General features: G+C 35.4%; 1 protein-coding gene across 7 annotated transcripts in view; it reads left to right on the top strand.

Moving 5' to 3' along the window:
* The window catches only part of TMTC2 (transmembrane O-mannosyltransferase targeting cadherins 2), a 261421-nt gene extending 252925 nt beyond the window's left edge, over positions 1–8496 (top strand). For all 7 annotated transcript variants that reach the window (XR_004588693.3, XM_087874070.1, XM_034403049.3 and 4 more), the window contains one exon: positions 4810–8496. Coding sequence is in view for 6 of the 7 variants with exons in the window: in XM_087874070.1 (XP_087730196.1) it covers positions 4810–4989 (180 nt within the window). In the remaining variant the exon portion in view is untranslated. The remainder of the gene's footprint in view (positions 1–4809) is intronic.
* Positions 8497–19337: the final 10841 nt, after the last annotated feature.

Raw genomic sequence — 19337 nt, 5'->3', positions numbered from 1 at the left:
TGGTATTCAAAACCTACACATTTTCATGAAGTCATCATTCCTTTTCAAATACAGAATGGCTGCTTTGGCTTAACATTTTTTGTGGCAGAACAATTTACTCCAAATTAATTCTTAAATTTATTTTAAGAAGATTCAAAAATGATTACCAAGTAAAATAATATGTTGTATCCATAGTTGCTATATTTAGATTGTTTCAATGATATATTTGCATCAAATATACTGTATGTTGGCCTCAATTCCAGTTCTTCTGTCTGTCTTCAGCAGCAATGAATACTGAATACCCTGAAAGACATCTTTCTGGCCATTGTACTAGATAGACCATTTGTAGATGTTATGAAGATACTCTTTTTACTTACATTGTAATCACCAAATTCTAACTTGACACAGCAATATCAGCTCATTCCATTTCAGTCCTTAGTCTTTTACTCTGGTTTCCCTGTGAGAAAACAACAGGACAGTTGTCCTTTGGCTTCATGATAGCCTGTTGAAATTCCTTGTTAGCTCCTGTCCCAATGCAAGGAAGTTACTAAAGGACAGTTTTAAACTTGTTCACCAAAGAACCTTAGAACAATAACATGCTAATGCTTTTTTTCTGTGTGTGTGTGGAATGGCTGTTATGATTATTTGCCAGCACAAAGGAATTTCTAAAACCCCAAAGATAGTATGAACTGGCATATAAAAATGGCAGGCAGATGAAGTATAACATTTATAACATAAAATGCCTTTACATTTGTCTTTGGATGTTGCCAGCAAGTCAAGATAAAAATAAGTCACATAGAGTGCTACATTGAATTTAAATTGCATTATATTAATTGAAATTAGACAGATTGTTACATATTACAATCGGTATTGGCAGTGTTAATTAATCATTTTGGTCAAAATGTTTTTGGAGAAATTGGAAAAATTGCTCAACAATGTTACATCCTTATGAGGTGCATAGATTTAATATAGCAGAACAGTGGATACTATTTTTTGGATCAGTGTTATTAAAACTGTGAGAAATTAAAGAAAAATTAAAGAAACAACAATTAGTCTTGAAAAATCCTTCAGTTAATTATTATTATATTCAAATATAGTCCCAGTTTCTGAAGTATATCAATAAAATGATTCTCCATGTATTTTATTTTTTAACAAAATAGGTGTATTCATTTACTAAATTTATTGACATAAGCACTCAAGGCTAAACTTCCAATAAGATATACAGCCCTTAAGTGTGCATATCAGTATCCATGCAAATAGATACACGCAAAATTTGACAACAGGAAATACATGAAATATAGCTATTTAAAATTTCACGTTGATCCTTCAGACTAGAAATATATTCTATACACTTCCAAACTCTGTTTTAATAATGGTACATGGAGGAGGTAGGTATTTATTTGATTTTGTTAGGATTTCTTTAGCGTTATTATTTTGCTTATTGATAAATTTTGTTTAAAGAAAAAAACTATTAATATCATATGAAAATTAGTAGAGGTGAACCATAGTTAAGGAGTATTTTTAAGCAATGGAAGAGAGGGAAAGCATAATGAAGACAGAAATAAGAAATAGCGAGTTCCAGAGGAGGAGGATAGGGCACTTTTCTGGTAAGAGTTTGCATAAAATGATTCCCATAAGTAGGACAATGTCTTCATAAAAGGAGAGTTGGTTTAACAGATGAGATTAATTCTTGAACTGTGGCAGTACCTCAGGGCACAATTCAAGGGCAGATGGACATGCTTTTAAACAAAATGGGTCTTGTGGTCATGCATCATTTTATTTTTAAGGATGCCAATAGAGCATTGAGGAACTTGGGGAAAGAGTGTAAATTGCCACCAGAGTGCCCAGCTCTCATTTAAAATAATTCTCATCTGAAACTAAATCAGATTGAGCCAGAAACTTGGGGGGAATTAAAAAGTATCTCCAACCAGTCCATAGGTTGCCCACAATGAAATAAAGGTTAGATAGAGAATGCATTCTGTTAGTGTATATGTTTTTAATGCAACTATATAGAACTATATAAAAATATCAATAAGAAAGAAAAAGGGGAAATGACAAAAGTGCGTGAGGCACAACAGAAAAGAACAAGAAGAGAAATAAATAACTCTGACTTCAAACATTCCTGAAAGATGGTCCCTTCTACTATTACTTGTCAAGCTGAATTCAGAAAAAAAGTACTTTTGCTGTTTCTAGTCTTCTAATTACCTTCCTTTTCTCTTGTTATATTTTATTTCATTTTATTCTCCCTGTACTATTCTTACTTGATAATATTGTTATATGAATTAGGCATCCAATCATGTAAGTAGGTTTCCATAGTGACATACAGAACTAACTTTTGACCCAAATCTAATTTAATTGCTAGTGTAGCAAAAATATCACTCACCTGGTCATCACGATGAACCTGCTATCACTACACTCTTCTTTACTAGCATTGCAATCTTTGGAGAAAGATCATAAATCTTTACAGGCTGGACAAATGAGTATCCAGGAACCTCCCTAATAACTGTATAATTTCCCCTCAAACCATAAAAGAATTATATTAAAAGCTCAATAGAATTTTCAGTTGGCTCCTTTTGATGTAAAGACTCTGTCTCCAAGAGGAAATGAATGAAGAGGATGTTTTTTGTTTCATGTGGCTAGGGTATCATTTGTTCTGTGGCTGGAGAAATCCCACATTACCAGGCCAGTAGCTAATATACTGAAAATCATCTTCATCTGTCTTTTATAAAAAAATATATGTATAAAGAAAATAGCTGCATTCATTTTCAGGTGGCAGCACGTAATTGCTAGGATAAGAGGCAGTGTTTTTTTTAACAGTCCTTTATTCTTTGCAGGCCTTAAACAATGATTGGCTTGCCATGAATAACGTCTAGCACAATTGGCTGAGGAGCACCCTCTAGACAAGGTGTCAGTTTCATGCCTTCAGCTGGGCATAGCATAAGTGGGGAAGGGCAACATTTTCATTGCAGGTGTGATATTAAATTTTCATGGAATAAATAGGCAGATAGTGTGCATTCTCTTGGGTTGGACAAGTTGAAAGAGCTCTCTTTTTCTAACATTCCTTTGTTTGTAATAAAGGTAGATCTGGACAATTGCATTACTGATGGAAGCATTTAAGCATTGAACAGAAAGATAAGCAATGAGCTTCAGTGATTTCAAAACTGTGTACTTTGTGAAGGATATCAAAATATTTCCTTTCATCTGATACCACATGTCCAGCATTCTTTAGTAAGTCTGAGGGTTCTTCTGGTTCAATAAAGGCTTTCCATAGTGATGCTGAATATCAAGAATTGCTGTAGTATAGAACAGCAAAAAGCATTTTGTGCACTGCAGAATAAATCTCTTCAGGAGGCACTTGGATCGATTTTATAAAACCAAACAAGTATAAGTCTTACAACACTCTGTAAAACATAAAAAAGAGAATTTGAAAGATGATATGCAGTAATTACTTTACAGCAGAAGCAGGCAGCCTCTTGGTGTCCACTTCATGTATTTAATAGCCAGTAGTGGTACTAAGCAGACCTATGGTATCATTGTGGGTGAAGCCCACAAGAACGATGAGAAAAATTATTTAAAATTATCAGGAAATACTAGTTATTTTTAATTTACATAATAATGACCTAGGCTAAATGACATAGTAGTTATCATTCCCATATTTAACCACTCCATGCCCTTTTGTTAGGAAGTATTGAAATGTTATATCCCAATAAATGAATTTGTCATTGACTGTTTGTCTCCTTGTATTGTATAATTTCCTGAATAATTTCTACTATTTTCCTAGAACATTACTTCAGCTCATATTCATTTGAAATTGTCCGTCTTTCATTGTCTCAGTTAAATCTGTCTTTGAATAATAGATAATGTTGCCTCCAAAACTTCATCAGCACATAGTATGCTCTAGTATTCTAAGTGAATAATATCCACTTAGGAGGCTGAAGCATGTAAAGTTACCAAATACTGAAATGACAAGAAGCCGAAAGCTTATTTGCAGTGTGAAAGGAAGGTACTGGAGACTTCGTAGGATCCTCTAGTAAGTATTTCTAAAGATTCTGATGATGCAGTAGGTGCAATATTCAGCATTACTAATGAGTACCATAATTGAAACTGAAGAATTATTTTTACAAACTCTCAAAACTATTACAGACTGCTGGGCATAAAACATGCAACCATTTTGAAAGCGCTCAAACTTCAACATAATCATTTGACACATTACCAAAGTAGCTGCAGGAGTGCAATCAGGCAACATATTATTTACATTCAAATTTATATTTAACCTGTTTTCTTGAATTGAACCTAGTATGCTTTCTTGATAACATTAACATTTGGAGTGATGATAATCAAGATATTGCATGTGGCATCAGAATAAAAGAAGTTACACAGTTGTTTATTTCATCAAACTGAATTCTAATTCCTTCTCATGATTGAGCTTGCTATAGAACCAAAACCTAAAATAGGAAGTTTTAAATGAACATCTAATGAAATTGATTTTCTTCATCTAGTCTTATCTTCCAATTTTCCTTATCTAGTAAGAAGAAAATAAAAAAGACTCTGTAGGTGGGGAGCACAGCTTTTGGTGATAAGAAGTCCTATTACCTGTGGTTTGCACATTAAAGGAGTTAATGTTCTCCATCTGAACACTTCACTGCAAAGTGTGCTGTGCATCTGATCAACCCATTCCTTATTTAACACTCATGCTTGTTCCAGTTTCTTAATTGTTTCCATAAAAGTAGCCTACAAAAACATACGGAAGTAATTTTGCTACTTAGATGAAAGCTCTTGGATGAAGAAAGATAAACTCATGTTTTCTCCATTCTTTTTCTTTTTGTCCAGTACCCAGCTGCCTTAATGAATTTGGGAGCTATTCTTCATCTCAATGGCAAACTTTTGGAGGCTGAATCAAACTATCTTCATGCCCTTCAGTTTAAACCGGATGATGTCATCACACAATCAAATCTTCGCAAACTCTGGAATATTATGGAAAAACAAGGCTTAAGAACAACCAAAACATAATGCAGGGTTTTTAAAAAGTGTTGTCATTTTTTTTGTTTGCAAAGAGTTTTAAAAAATAAAATAAAATCCAAAATAACTTTTGGAGCACTGTTTTGTTGAGTGCTCTTGCTAACTAAGCTCTAATTGTCAAAGGTTGTAATTGCTGCTAGGAGAACCTACAGGGCTGCATTTTGATGTTTCAAATTGAAAATGAGAAAGGGGTAGAATCTTTTTGATAAGTTCCATGAAGGACTTAATAATTATTGCCAAAATCCAGGAAAAAAAAAAAACACCTGAAACTGGAGCACCAGAAAGGAACCCATTTTAGCATATTCACTAGGGCATATTAGTCATTCTCACTTCATTTTTATGTGGTTTCTGATAGAAAAGTCATGTTGCTGAGCATCCGTCCAGTAAAACTAAGAATTTAGAAGAGGATAAAGACTGGCTTAAATTTATTTTCTTAGGCTGTAATTCATTAAATGTATACTAAAACTAAATGTGTTTGCTATTTGTCTTGATATTGTATAACTCCACAGACCTGCCTATTGAGCTAATTCACATACTAGCTCAACTATTTGAAAAAAAAAATTGAAAGATGTGGTTTCATGTCTAATCTTCACTGGCAAATGCATATTGTTAGCCTGTTTGATTGGTTGGTTGGCTGGCTGGTTGGCTGTGAATTATTCTCTGAAAGTGTAGAAACAAACAACAATGAAGGCGACTTGGAATGTAGAATTAACAGTATACAATAGTACTGAATGAAGTAAATGAAGAATTAAGGCAAGCTCTCTGTCATCTTGTAATCTACTATGCTCCAGGGTCTGAATAGTCAATTATTTTTAAAAATACAGCAGGTTGCTGAACCTATACTGTACAGTAAATGCTTCTTTCTTTGTTTTGCCCTGGTTAAAAATGGGAGTGCTCTGTACTTTAAAACAGAAGCTATCCACTGGGTAAGAAAACTGAATCTTGCTCATGACTTCAACTTTGTTATATTTTGTTGCTTTAACCAGCTTGCCTTACTTCCAAGATCAGATCAGTGTTAAGCTGGAGAGCCATGTCCATAATAATGAAATGTAAAGTATGGATTTATGTTTGTTCTCATCAACAATATGTATTTTATTAAGAAAGAAATGCATTTGTATACAGACATTTTAAATATGAACTGGATAGACATGAAGAAACATGAATTTTCTGCCTTTTAGTACATTGAAAGCAAAGGATAGAACAGTGTAAGTGAACATGTTACTAACACTGTTTTTGAAAATATGCAAACACTTGTAGCATGATTGCATCTGTACATGCTGTAGATTGCACCTGTGGCTTGACTACATGATGCATCGTGCATCAAGCACACACAAAGCAAACTACTATCTCCATTAAACTGATACCCAGGTTGCCAGTTTGTGTAAATATACTTTCAAAGTATGTTGTCATTGGATTAACAACAAATTTGTAGGCATGCATTTGGTGAATGCATTTTTGAAATGTTAGCAGGAGGATTTACCAGCTGTTTGTGAAAAATAAACTATTGTGCTATCTGCAAGAAACTAAAAGAGTTTAATATTTTAAATAAATATTTAGTGAATCCACAAGGTGTTAGACTAAAAGGAATTATGTGACTGACAATAGCTGCCAATTATTTTTGCATTTATTTAACTATTTATAGATGAAGAGAAAAATATGTGCAGATTCTAACTCAATTCTGCATTCTTTTTTTGTTTGTTTAATATTTCAACTTATTTAGCCTAATTGTTATGATTTGCATAAAAGCGTCATTTAAAAACGAGACCATTTACCAACTCCCTTTATTATTAACTAGGCAAATTACACTATAATTTCAAAATGGCATATATACCCATCAGTCATTTTTAGATCAGTTTGACTGGCACCAAAGAGCTACTGTAGACATATCCAAGGGCTTGCTATAGCTGGCTTAATTTTTCATCTAGGAAACACATGTTGTTAGTTGTGAAGTTGTGTCCGACCCATTGCGACCCCATGGACGACTTTCCTCCAGGCCTTCCTATCCTCTACTATCCCCCGGAGACCATTTAAGCTCACGCTGACTGCTTCAGTGACTCCATCCAGCCACCTCATTCTCTGCCACATAGAAAACACATAGCCAATTCTAAATTCATACTTAAAGCCACTTCGAATTAAAATGGGAAGCATGGATAGTTTTTTTCAGAAATAGAGAGCTAGTTATGTGGTCCTTTGTATCCTGGCACTATATCCTGCAACATCCATAAATTGAAGGTTAGGTGTCTCTAAGAATCCTCCCTATGTTAACAAAAAGTGTTTGTATTGAATATCATTCCATTGTTATTACTTTGGAACTGATGCATTGTTGAAGGTTTTTATTTGCCAACTGTAGCAAATAGTCATTAGCTAGGATTCCACAACTGTTGCTAGTCTTCTGGTTGCTTTTCATGGCGTGCTTTTAAATGTTTAAAGAATGTATTGGTGTTTAGAAGGAAACAGGAACACATTTATTCTGTGCATTTTAGTCACCCCAGTTTTCTGTGTCGATTTACTAAGGAACAATGGGCTATTTTCTCAGCATAACCACAATTTATGTCATCCTTGGTGATACTCTGAGCTTTCTTGATTTTCCATTACGACTACCATTGTTAGAAACATTTTATTATTAGGCACCACCTTCTAATTTCTGTTTTCTTACATTAGCCTATTTTATTTTAGAGCTTTGTGCAGATGAGTGACCGTTCAATTTTTTCCTTCCAGGTGCAGTTCCAGAAACTGTTTAATGGGATAGAAAAAACTAAAATGTTAACCAGTGAAATTCAATATTTTCATTGTTATGCAATCAGATATGGATAAAATGCAATGTTAGCTACTGTCTATTTAACTGAACAATGTACTGTTCCATCATTTTCTCAAAACTGTAAAACCAAATGCTGTATTAATGATGAAGATTGAATTTTTAGCATCATCCTATGCATGTATACTCAAGAATAAATCCAATTAAATTCAGTGGGTTGAACCCCATGGAATTGTGTATAGGATAGCAATTTAACTGTATTAGTAAGACATTCTGAAATGTTATACTTCAGCATCAGATGCAAGGTCAACTTCCTAGTTGTAACATTTCACTTTTCATTAAACCGTCTCCCTTTTTATGTTCTTTATTCTTAATTATATTTCTTATACATTAGATTCCAATGAAGTTGTACAGGAGTTTTGCTTGTCTCAAATCGAACAATGACAAATTGTTAAAATAAAATCTTGTTTTTCCATGCATTTTCAGTTTAGGGTTAGGCTTTATATCTCTCAATTTTCAAATAAGTTTAAAATTGTTGTCTCTGCTCAGGGATTTGTGGTGGATATTGCAGACAGTGCTTAAAAATAAGAGCACAAATTTACTAAATTAAATTTTTATTTTTTGAGAAAGCATATTTGTATAAATTATCAAGATTTGTAGGGTTTCCTTTTTGTAGAAATAATTGTTTATGTGCCAGATAAGAAAATCCACTTTGTTTTCAGTAATAAATGATTGATAACAAATACACCGAATTCACTGTCATCTGTTATTATCAACACTTGATTAATTTTTATTGAATATACTGTATATTAAGTATAATAATTAGAAAGTAATAGCATGTTTATTTTTATTGAAAATGGCTGAATTTACTGTACTCTATTAATCCATAATATAGTTTCTTTGATTTTAGTTTATAATGATGTCTGAACCTTCACAAACTATTTTCTGTAATTTGGAATTATGGGTGAGCTAAGGCATATGACAAATCATGGTTCAAACAAAACATGATTTATAAACTCTGTTACACACTAGCAATTATGCTAGACAATGATATTTTTCTGCATATTCCAGAATCTCAAGGTATTCTCTAGTGCTGTCTCTTATGTGTTCCTCACTGTTCCCTGAAAAAAGATCGAAGATTTGTCCCTTATTACACCTCATGGGGAAAAAAAACCCATGAATATTAGGGATGTACTCATTCACAAGATTCTGGGCAGACTTCTTAATTCAGTGTTTCATAAAATAGATAGCTTTAATTATGATTTAATTCAGTGTCCAAATTGTAAAAGAAATATGTTTCCCATTAATTTTGTTGTTAGTTGCGAATTTGTGTCCAACCCATCGCGACCCTATGGACAACATTCCTCTAGGCCTTTCTGTCCTCTACCATCCTCTGGAGTCCATTTAAGCTCACGCCTACTGCTTCAGTGACTCCATCCAGCCACCTCGTTCTCTGTCGTCCCCTTCTTCTTTTGCCCTCAATCTTTCCCAGCATTAGGCTCTTCTTCTCCAGTGAATTCTTCCTTCGCATTAGGTGGCCAAAGTATTTGAGTTTCATCTTCAGGATCTGGCCTTCTAAAGAGCAGTCAGGGTTAATCTCCTTTAGGACTGACCGGTTTGATTGCCTTGCAGTCGAAGGGACTCGCAGGAGTCTTCTCCAGCACCATAGTTCAAATGCCTCAATTCTTTGACGCTCAGCCTTTCTTATGATCTAACTTTCACAACCATACATTGCAACTGGGAAAAGCATAGCCTTGACTATATGCACTTTTGTTGGCAGGGTGATGTCTCTGCTTTTTAGTATGCTGTCTAAGATTTGCCATAGCTTTCTTCCCCAGGATCAAGCGTCTTTTAATTTCTTGGCTGCAGTCCCCATCTGTGATGATCTTGGAGCCCAGGAAAATAAAATCTGTCACTACCTCCATTTCTTCCCCATCTATTTGCGAGGAATTGAGAGGGACGGATGCCATGATCTTAGTTTTCTTAAAGTTGAGTTTCAAGCCAACTTTTGCACTCTCCTTCTTCACCCTCATCAAGAGGCTCTTTAGTTCCTCTTTGCTTTCTGCCATTAGAGTGGTATCATCTGCATATCTGAGGTTGTTGATATTTCTCCCGGTAAACTTAATTCCAACTTTTGATTCATCTAGCCCCACCTTTCTCATGATGTGCTCTGCATATAAGTTAAATAGGCAGTATACAGGGTGACAGTATACAGCCTTGCTGGACTCCTTTCCCAATTTTGAACCAATCGGTGGTTCCGTGTCCAGTTCTCACTGTTGCTTCTTGACCCACATGTAGGTTTCTCAAGAGACAAATAAGATGGTCTGGTACTCCCATCTCTTTAAGAACTTGCCACAATTTGTTGTGATCCACACGATCAAAGGCTTTAGCATAGTCAATGAAGCAGAAGTAGATGTTTTTCTGGAACTCCCTAGCTTTCTCCATGATCCAGCGTATGTTGGCAATTTGATCTCTAGTTCCTCTGCCTCTTCGAAATCCTGCCTGTACTTCTGGTAGTTCTCGATTCACATACTACCGGAGCCTAGCTTGTAGGATTTTAAGCATAACCTTACTAGCATGTGAAATGAGTGCAATGGTGCAATAGTTTGAACATTCTTTGGCATTGTCTTTATTTGGAATTGGAATGTAAACTGGCCTTTTCCATTAATTAGGATGAGGAAATCCATTGGATTTAATTTAATTTTTTTATTTGAGAAGCAGATCCTGGATATCATCACTGATGAGGTGAAGATATCTTGGTATAACTCTAATTGTGACACAGAGATCCTTATTTAGTTTGTGAGTGCAATGGGACTTCCCCCCCCCCAAGATTTAGCCCCTATCTTTCATTTAGAATTTTAAAAGAAGGAAAAATGAAGACTACCAATATATTTTAACGTAATGGCTGGATCTAAAGCATATGATGATCAGTTTCAGTGTAAAAATCCAAGGATTTTTGTTTGTTTTGTTTTGTTTTTCCATGTAAATGTGAAATGACAAACTTGTCCCTGGATTAATGTGTTTTTTTTGTTTTTGATCTTTCAGAATATAATTGATAAAAATGAGTGCAATAGTATTTAAAGGGATTTGCAACATACCTGTTAGAATGTCATTATGACAATATATCTGAAATAAATATACAACACAAACAAAAATAAAATAAAATAGTTTTGCTAAATAGATACCAATTCAAAGTGGTGAGAGAATGAGTCTCTTGGTATAATTACATGCCAGGATAGCTAAATCTGATAACAAAAATTGTTTTATGTTTTTTGTAATGTGAAATAGAATTTCTTTTTTTAAAATTTGCTTCACACTATCCCTTATCATTCTTAATTTTTAAGTTTATTGTTAAAATATTAAAATACAAAGAAAGTGGAGAAAAAAATAAGATGATACAAAAAAGGGAGCCTTTTACATCTGAATTAAAAAACAGAAAAAAGAAAAACACCTTTTTAGTAATATGCCTCCCCTTTTTTTTCCATTTATATTTCCAATGCTGAACCATAGTTTAGATAGTACAACATTGCATCAAACATCAATAATTATTAGCTTCCTTATGAGTCTTAAAAATCAAATTTCAGATGTCTAAACCTGCCTTACTCTTGACATATTGTATACAAGGGAGCCATTTCTGCTTGAATTGTTAAACATCTATTGTGGATATATACTGTCAGTTTTGCTGTTGCAGCATATTATCCAATGTTAGTCACCCATCAGATAGTGTAGGGAAGCTTTCTCATTTTAGTATCATGTACAAAATGAATTGATTATCTCCCTCCCTCCCTCTATTTTATTCTAATACAAAACCAAAAAACAAATATTTTGAAGCAATAAGTCCTGGTAAAGTTCCACCACACAAAGGAAGGCTATTATTGATAGAAGTGCTAATTCTAGTGTGTTTTGAGAGGAGTCTTCTTTGGGAAGATCGTGCCTGACCCTAATAACATTTGATTGTGTTAAATTGCTAGTAGAACTGAGCTGTTAATGAATCGGAATCATTCATGCCAGGCCAATAAAGCCAATTATTTTGAAGGGAAAAAATGAAAAACGCTCATCAGCATTCTTGAGATGACAATCAATCAAGTCTGCCCTTCAAAATATTCATCTCATGACTGGGTACTACATGGCAGGCATAGCAATCAGGTTTTTTTTTGTGATGTTGTAAATGGGTATCTTTTCTATTCCCAGGCAACTGTCATAATCGATCAAGCATCTCATCATTAGCCAGCCAGCCAGGATATTGTGATGGTTGTCTAAAAAGAAACTATATGCAACTTTGCATGAAGCAATATAGTACTAGGTCAGATATTCTATCGGGACATTTCAAAAATATAATACTATATTTTGCCATAAAAGGAACATCCAAGACAGTTCCCAGAAGATGCAAATATTTTTTTTAATAAAGATAAACCAAATTCAGAATAAATTTTATACAGATAATAAATTTTCTGTTCAGCTTATAGGCCTCTACAAAAAAGTCCCGACGTGTGAACCATGCTTAAATATATACCTACACACTCCAAAATCATTAAGAGTCACTTGTATATACAGTAAATAAAAAAAGTCCCCATGATTGTGGCAGCAGAAGAAAAAGATTTAAGGATACAGTATCTACTGTAGTATGTCATACCAAATCCATTGACTGAGTGATTACTTCTACTTTCTACCAGAGGTGATTCTTGCTTTAGGATTATAATGGTTCAGGTATTCTTGATCCATTCCCTAATAGTTATGATTATCCTGGGCATAATTATATTATGTTGCACTTGCTGGAAGAAGGAAGGAGGAGGAGGAGGAGGAGGAGGAGGAGGAGGAGGAAGAGAGGAGACCAAGAAGAACAAATTAGCAAGTTCTGTGTGATAACTTCTGGGTTTCCTTTAGTAGTTTAGGATTCATACTGTAAAGTCCAAAGCCTCTTTCATCTTCCGGATGTGTTCGGTTACAACTTCCATAATACCAAGTTGCTTATTGAGAGAAATTTTTGGAGATTGCAATCCAGTGCATTTGAAGAAATTTAAATGAAAGGTGACTACAGAGTCCTTGGAATTCCCTGAACTTGGTTGTTCCATTAGTTAACTAAGTAACATCAACAGTGCTTATAAGTACGTAAAAAAACCCAGAACACATCTTCTTCAAAAGCCAACCCAAACAACTTGGGATCAATATCAGACAAACAGTCAAGTGGAAAGCAATACCTTTATCAAGGAACTACCAAAGATACATACCGTCAAGCAGATAATAAAAAAAACAAAAACAATCAAGAACCAACAAGGAAAAAATCTGTGTGTTTGTCTATCGATCTATCTATCTATCATCTCTCTCTCTCTCTCTCTCTCTAAATCACTATCATCTCTCTCAGATCATCAGTTAATACAAATATTTTATGTACTTTGTCTTTGCTGAATCTTCCTCTTTAAGAATTTAAAATACAGTCTTATTCTATTTTAAAAGACAATTTGGAAATTATAAGATACATAGGGCAGATTTTTTTCTGATCATGGACAATCTCTGAAAAATGAAAGCGGAGAGCTTATCTCATAAGCATCCCAACTGTTAGTATAGTAACAATGAAGCTTCATTTTTGCTGTTCCAACCACATTAATATCAAAAATAGGACAAGCAGGGACAAAACAAATTGTTTTGGAAATATTGAGTCAAAGTTTCAGTTTCTTGGAAAATTACAACATGCTTGCAACTATTCAAGGAGGGAAGAAATCTAATGAAAAATAAGTAGAAAAGGAAAAAATGCAGACATGAGCTCCTCCTATCCAATCAGCCTAACAAGATTTAGTTTGGGTTCCAACTCCATAGCTTGTCCTACCCATTTGTAATATGGTTCTACCTCTCCTAAACTCAGTGGGTTATTCTTGTCACTATATATTTTATGGGGATAACTATTGCTTTCATATGCAGACATTCAAATGTATTCAAAATTATTTTGCATAGCTTCCCAGGAGAGAAACATTTTGTTTCAAGGGCAACTCAATTAATGTGGAATTATAGCATTGTGTATAATAGTCTTGGGGCTAAATAAGTTCTTTTTCCAAACTTTGATGAAGATGACAATTTTAAAATGTAGTGCATTTTATTACTTTGGTATGGTTCTAGTTGAAGTATGAAATTTCCAGAAGTATACAAGGAAATTAATACAAGGCAATCTATTGTCTTTTTCTTTAATGGAAAACCATTCTTTCATTCTTCTGGCTTTTGTCCTCTTTGTGAAGACATCACTCCAGTAAATAGCAATGCATTTTTTTCAACATTTACAGATGAAGGAATTCAAGTTTCCTTTTAGTGCTGTTACTCTATGTTCTGTATTAAGTGACAGGGAATTTATGATGCCAGAAAGATTACAATCTAGGGTCTGAGATTCGCAACAAAGCTTGCAAAGGTAGGAAATAAGTACAATATTTCAATTTTCCTGTTATTTAGTTCATTATTTAATATATCTCTGCCCATAATTCAATGCTTATTCTTAGAAATAGACTAGTAATGTTGTATAGGTCATCAGATAGATGGACAAATGGATGGATAGATAAATAATGTTATATAGAGCACATGCTTCCACAAGGATGTTCCAGGTTCCTTCTTTTGCATGGCATTTTATGGGATCTAGGAAGTGTGTCTTTTCTGTAGTTGCCCTTGCTTACTGGAACAATCTGCCCCCCTCCCTAATATAAAACAGCTCCCAACTTTCCTTTCCTTTAGGAAAGCCCTTAAGATCTGGTATTTCCCACAGGCAGTAGGGATCGGTTGAGTGGGTGTCCCCTCTTTGACTGTTTTGTTATGTGCTTGGACGCCATTTTATTATATTGCATATTTGTTTCTTTCTCATTTTTTTCTTTTAGATTTATTGTAAGTTTATGTTGAATGCCTCTTAGAGTCAGAGTGTCTGAGCTGGGCATTTTTATCAATCAATCAATCAATCAGAAGAAAGCACTCAGAAGTCAGATGGATTAGCTAAATGGAAGGACACTTTTGCCTCATTCTGAATTGGATATTAGATAATATCTTGTGAATTGTCAACTGGTGCCAAGGAATGACCATTTTGGCTTTGTTCTAGGGTGATGTACATAAATAAGTTAACAATGGCTAAGTTTGAACTTGTAGGAGGGGAAGGCTTCAGGGGAAGACTGAAAAGGAGTCATTCAGAAAGACAATAAAACAAAGATTTTAATATTTAGACTACCCTGCTGGACTACTGAAGGGATATGCAATAGTTTGCATTGCAGGTGCAAAGAAAAAATGGAATTCAAGTTTTACTAAATTAACAGCTGTACCACTAGGCAGAATAATACACTTGCCTCAAGCCACTAATTACGGGTGTCACCACAGGTAGCAAGAACTAATTTTGCCAGCTTGCATACTATCGCCCTTGACGTGATAACAAATGGTAAGCTATTTGCTATTCTACGTGTAGCAACTGCAGAATTTCTAGGCTCAGATTGTTTTAGGATAAAGTTCTACTATGAATCTATGAAAAATAAAAAATGTTAGTGATTAGTGGAAGTGGCTAAAATTCAACTAAAACATCTTGTATACAAGAAAATATATAATTAATATAAAAATGATCAAGCAGTATCACATTATTATTTAACATATTCAGATTATGTTTAACATAATCAATATGACGTTGGTTAGCCATCAACATTACTTTCATTATTATGCTATACTACTGAAGTCAGTGGCTTCCTTTACAATTAACCTATTTTAACCTTTAGTCTTATTTCTAACATCATATCATTTAACGTTAGTATGAATAGTAATCATTAGTTTTGAAAGAGGATTGCCTCTTTAACCCTGACAATTGATTAACATCATACAGATTCCAGATGCAATCTTTATTCCATTTTGATATATTTTAGAATGGGCTGGATGTTTAATTTGCTCGGTGTTTCTCAATGAAACAAGAAATAATTGAGAGTCAAGAAGCTAAGTGGGGTTGGTTGTAGTTAGTATATGGGAGATGACCAGGAAATTCCAGGTTTATAGGTTAGATAGTGAAATTGCAAATTATTTCAGAAGAAGGACTTGGCAAACTTCTTCTGTAGGGTAACCCAGAAAGCTCTGTCGATGTATCGTGATGTCCACCAAGAGATGAGCTCCACTTGAAGCAGATATTTTCTCAAAAAATTATTTTTTTTATTTATAATAATGAGAAAAATACAAAATACAGAAATACAGGCAGAAACAGAACAAAGTTACTTCATTATAAAAAGATTAATTACACTGCAACAATTGGAAGATCCAACATATTGTGTTATACTCATTAGGCAGATGTAAAATAAACAACTGATTACAGAAAAATCAACTTCAACTCTACAATAGTCCAAACCATCCTATTAAACAGTAGACTATAGATTAAAGATCTGAATATTTGATTTATATTTCAATCACTTTCGTTAAAGATGTTCAATCAACTGCTGCACTATGCACACATTCAGTAGCAGCATATGCTCTGCCCATCTGTTAGATCATGGCATTGTGTTGTACACAACACAATTCTAATTTCGCAGTTTTTGTAAATCAGAAAAATGGTATACCATCATACCATGATGATTTCCTTTTCAAAAGACATATGAAAAAGCTGTAGTGCCCAAGAATAAATGGAATACTTTATAGATTAGAACATGCTTTATTTTCAAGATGGATATGGGTTAATACAACTGGCTTGGTTGCATCCGCCTACAATCATCTGCCAGTTGGTTTTTTCCTTTCAATCCTGTTTCCATTACATTGAGGAAATGCAAATGGGTAGAGATTTCCTCTGAGTTGGTGCCATCCTCCAGTTCATCAATGAAAATACATTGGGATTGTTATGCAGATTTTGGATTTATGTTTCTGCAGTTTATTATTTTGCCATCTATTTTACCTGATAAAAAGCTAAAGCCATACTTGTTTTGTTATGTGTATTGGCAGTATATTGTACAAAACTGTATCTCAATACAATAATACAACACAAATATTTATTTATTGTTGGTCCCTTGAAAAAAATAATTCAAGGCAGATTACAATACAATATCACTAAATGAATGAATACATTAAAAACAGGTGAAAAGAATAAAAAATACATGAATTTCAATAGTTAGGGTGCCAAGAACGATTTGTTGAACTAGTATTATATTTATTGCCTTTCTAAAAGCAAGAACTACAGATCCTGTACAAACTTTCTATAGCAACTATTCCTTAAAAGAGGGCTAAAAATCCCCACAGTTCTTCCCAGCAATTCTTTTAACTTTCTGAGCAACAGGAACCCAACCTTTCTGGATCGGGACACCTTGTGCACGGTCACTCATGCCCTAGTCACCTCCCATATGGACTACTGTAATGCTCTCTACATGGGGCTCCCCTTGAAAAGCACCCGGAGGCTCCAACTGGTCCAGAATGTAGCCGCACGGGTGATTATGGGCACAGCTCGTGTCCATGTAACACCTCTCCTACGCGAGCTGCACTGGCTCCCGGTGGTCTTCTAGGTGGGATTCAAGGTGTTAGTTATCATCTTTAAAGCGCTCCATGGCTTAGGACCTGGGTACCTACGAGACCGTCTTTTGCCACAAATAGCCTCCCACCAACCAGTTCGTTCTCACAGGGAGGGACTACTCAGGGTACCGTCAGTCAAATTATGCTGACTGGTGACTCCCAAGGGGAGGGCCTTCTCTGTGAGGGCTCCAACCCTTTGGAATGAACTGCCCCCTGAGATACGAAATATCCCTGATCTCCGTGCTTTCCGCCGTGCCCTCAAAACCCTGATGTTCCAACAGGCGGGGCTAAACATATGAACATGTGAATGTTTTTAAAATGTTATCTAATTTTAGGTTCTATTTAATTGGGTGAAACTATGTTATAATAATAATTTTAATTAGCAATTTTATGATGTTTGTGTATCTATATTTTTCTTGACTGTACACCGCCTTGAGTCCTATGGGAGAAAGGCGGTATAGAAATATAATAAATAAATAAATAAATAAATAAATAAATAAATAAATAAATAAATAAATAAATAAATAAATAAATAAAGCATTTTTGGGGGAGCAATTAGCACATCCAGAATGAAGACTGAGCAGGCAATAAGCCAAATAATTTCCAAATGACAACAACTTCTTGTTCGTATGATCCAGTCTGTGATTCTTCTATCCTTTATTTTTTTATCTCATCTCACCTTTACATCCATAGTGCCTACATACTGGCCTGAGTTAGGGATATGTAGCTGAGTACCATCAGCAATTTATGATACTATTCTCAGTTTGGCAGATTTCTCTTCTGGCAACTCCAAGTTATACAAGAAAGAGAAGATGTCGAGCCCCGATCTGGGGGTTATTTATTTATTTATTTATTTATTTATTTGATTTGATTTGATTTGATTTGTATACCGCCCTTCTCCAGCAGGACTCAGGGCGGTGAACAGCCAAGATAAAACAGAGCATACAAAATTTAAAAAACAGTTTAAAAGGTAATTAAATAATTTCAGCCCACAATTTAAAAACAACCCAATTAAAACCAATTTCAAATTAAAACCGAAACGGATGGGATCAAGCCAGCCCGGGTTCACCATACCTGGGGCGAGGGAGGTGGGCAGACAACTGAAAGTGACAGGAGCAACAAGCGAGACTGCGGCTACAGCGGCGGGACTTTTGATTGCTGTGCTGAACAGCCGCTCGCCAGCTGATTGATCTCCTGAAAGGCCTCCAGTCGGGAGGGAGTGCCACTGGATGTGCGAGGAGGCTGAAACCGTTGGCTGCCAGATGTTAGTTGACTGGTGGGCATGTCTGGATGGCCGGAGAGTGTGGTCCCTGGACTATAAAGTGCGCTGAGAGGCAAGAGCTCCCAGCACTGACTGGGCAAGGGACTTTGTTTCCCACTTATCGTGTACCGAGGCTCCAGCCTGCTTTTGAGGATTAAAATTTGAGGATTGGTTTGCTGAGTTTCTTGGTTTCTGTTCTGACCTAGGCTTCCTTAGAAATTAAACAGCACAAATTTAATCCCAGCAAATCTCTTTAATTCATATGGCTGTAAATTACTTTCATTTTCAGTCTGCAAGGCTTGATAAACAGTCTTTCAGAGGACGGTTATCAACACTCACCTATCTCACATCGAACGCTGCCAAAGAGCTAATTTCCAGGTGCAGGGCAAGGCCAAACTTGGCACAGAGTCACAAACAGAAGTTTCAACTCTTGAATCAGCCAGATGAACTAATTGCTTTCAGCAAAAGCTCACATTCCATTCACTTCTCTTTTATGTCTTATGCGAGGGGCCAATCATCTCCAAGCCTTACTCCCAAGTCCACCCTGTTTCCTTAATTGTTCCTGTCTCCTGGCAGCTCTGCGGATGCACACACTGGGAACAGGCTCATGCCGTTCTTCTGCCTCGCTGATGTCAAACTCTGGATACTCCGGAGGCACCAAAGAACTACCAGAGGGCCTTGGCTCCCTCTCTGTCTGTGACTCAGAGCCATTGTCCGAGCCTTTCCCAGATTCCAGGACTGGCCCACGTTCCTCCCCAACCTCCTCACTGTTCGAATCTGCTGCCAGCTCTGCTGGCTGCTGGCGGGCCACAACAGTTTCCTGAGCATGTTTGCTTTAGT

The sequence above is a fragment of the Pantherophis guttatus genome, chromosome 7 (assembly GCF_059756535.1).
Source record: "Pantherophis guttatus breed Tessera chromosome 7, ASM5975653v1, whole genome shotgun sequence".
NCBI classification, from domain to species: domain Eukaryota; kingdom Metazoa; phylum Chordata; class Lepidosauria; order Squamata; family Colubridae; genus Pantherophis; species Pantherophis guttatus.
This window is presented reverse-complemented; position numbering and strand designations above follow the sequence as displayed.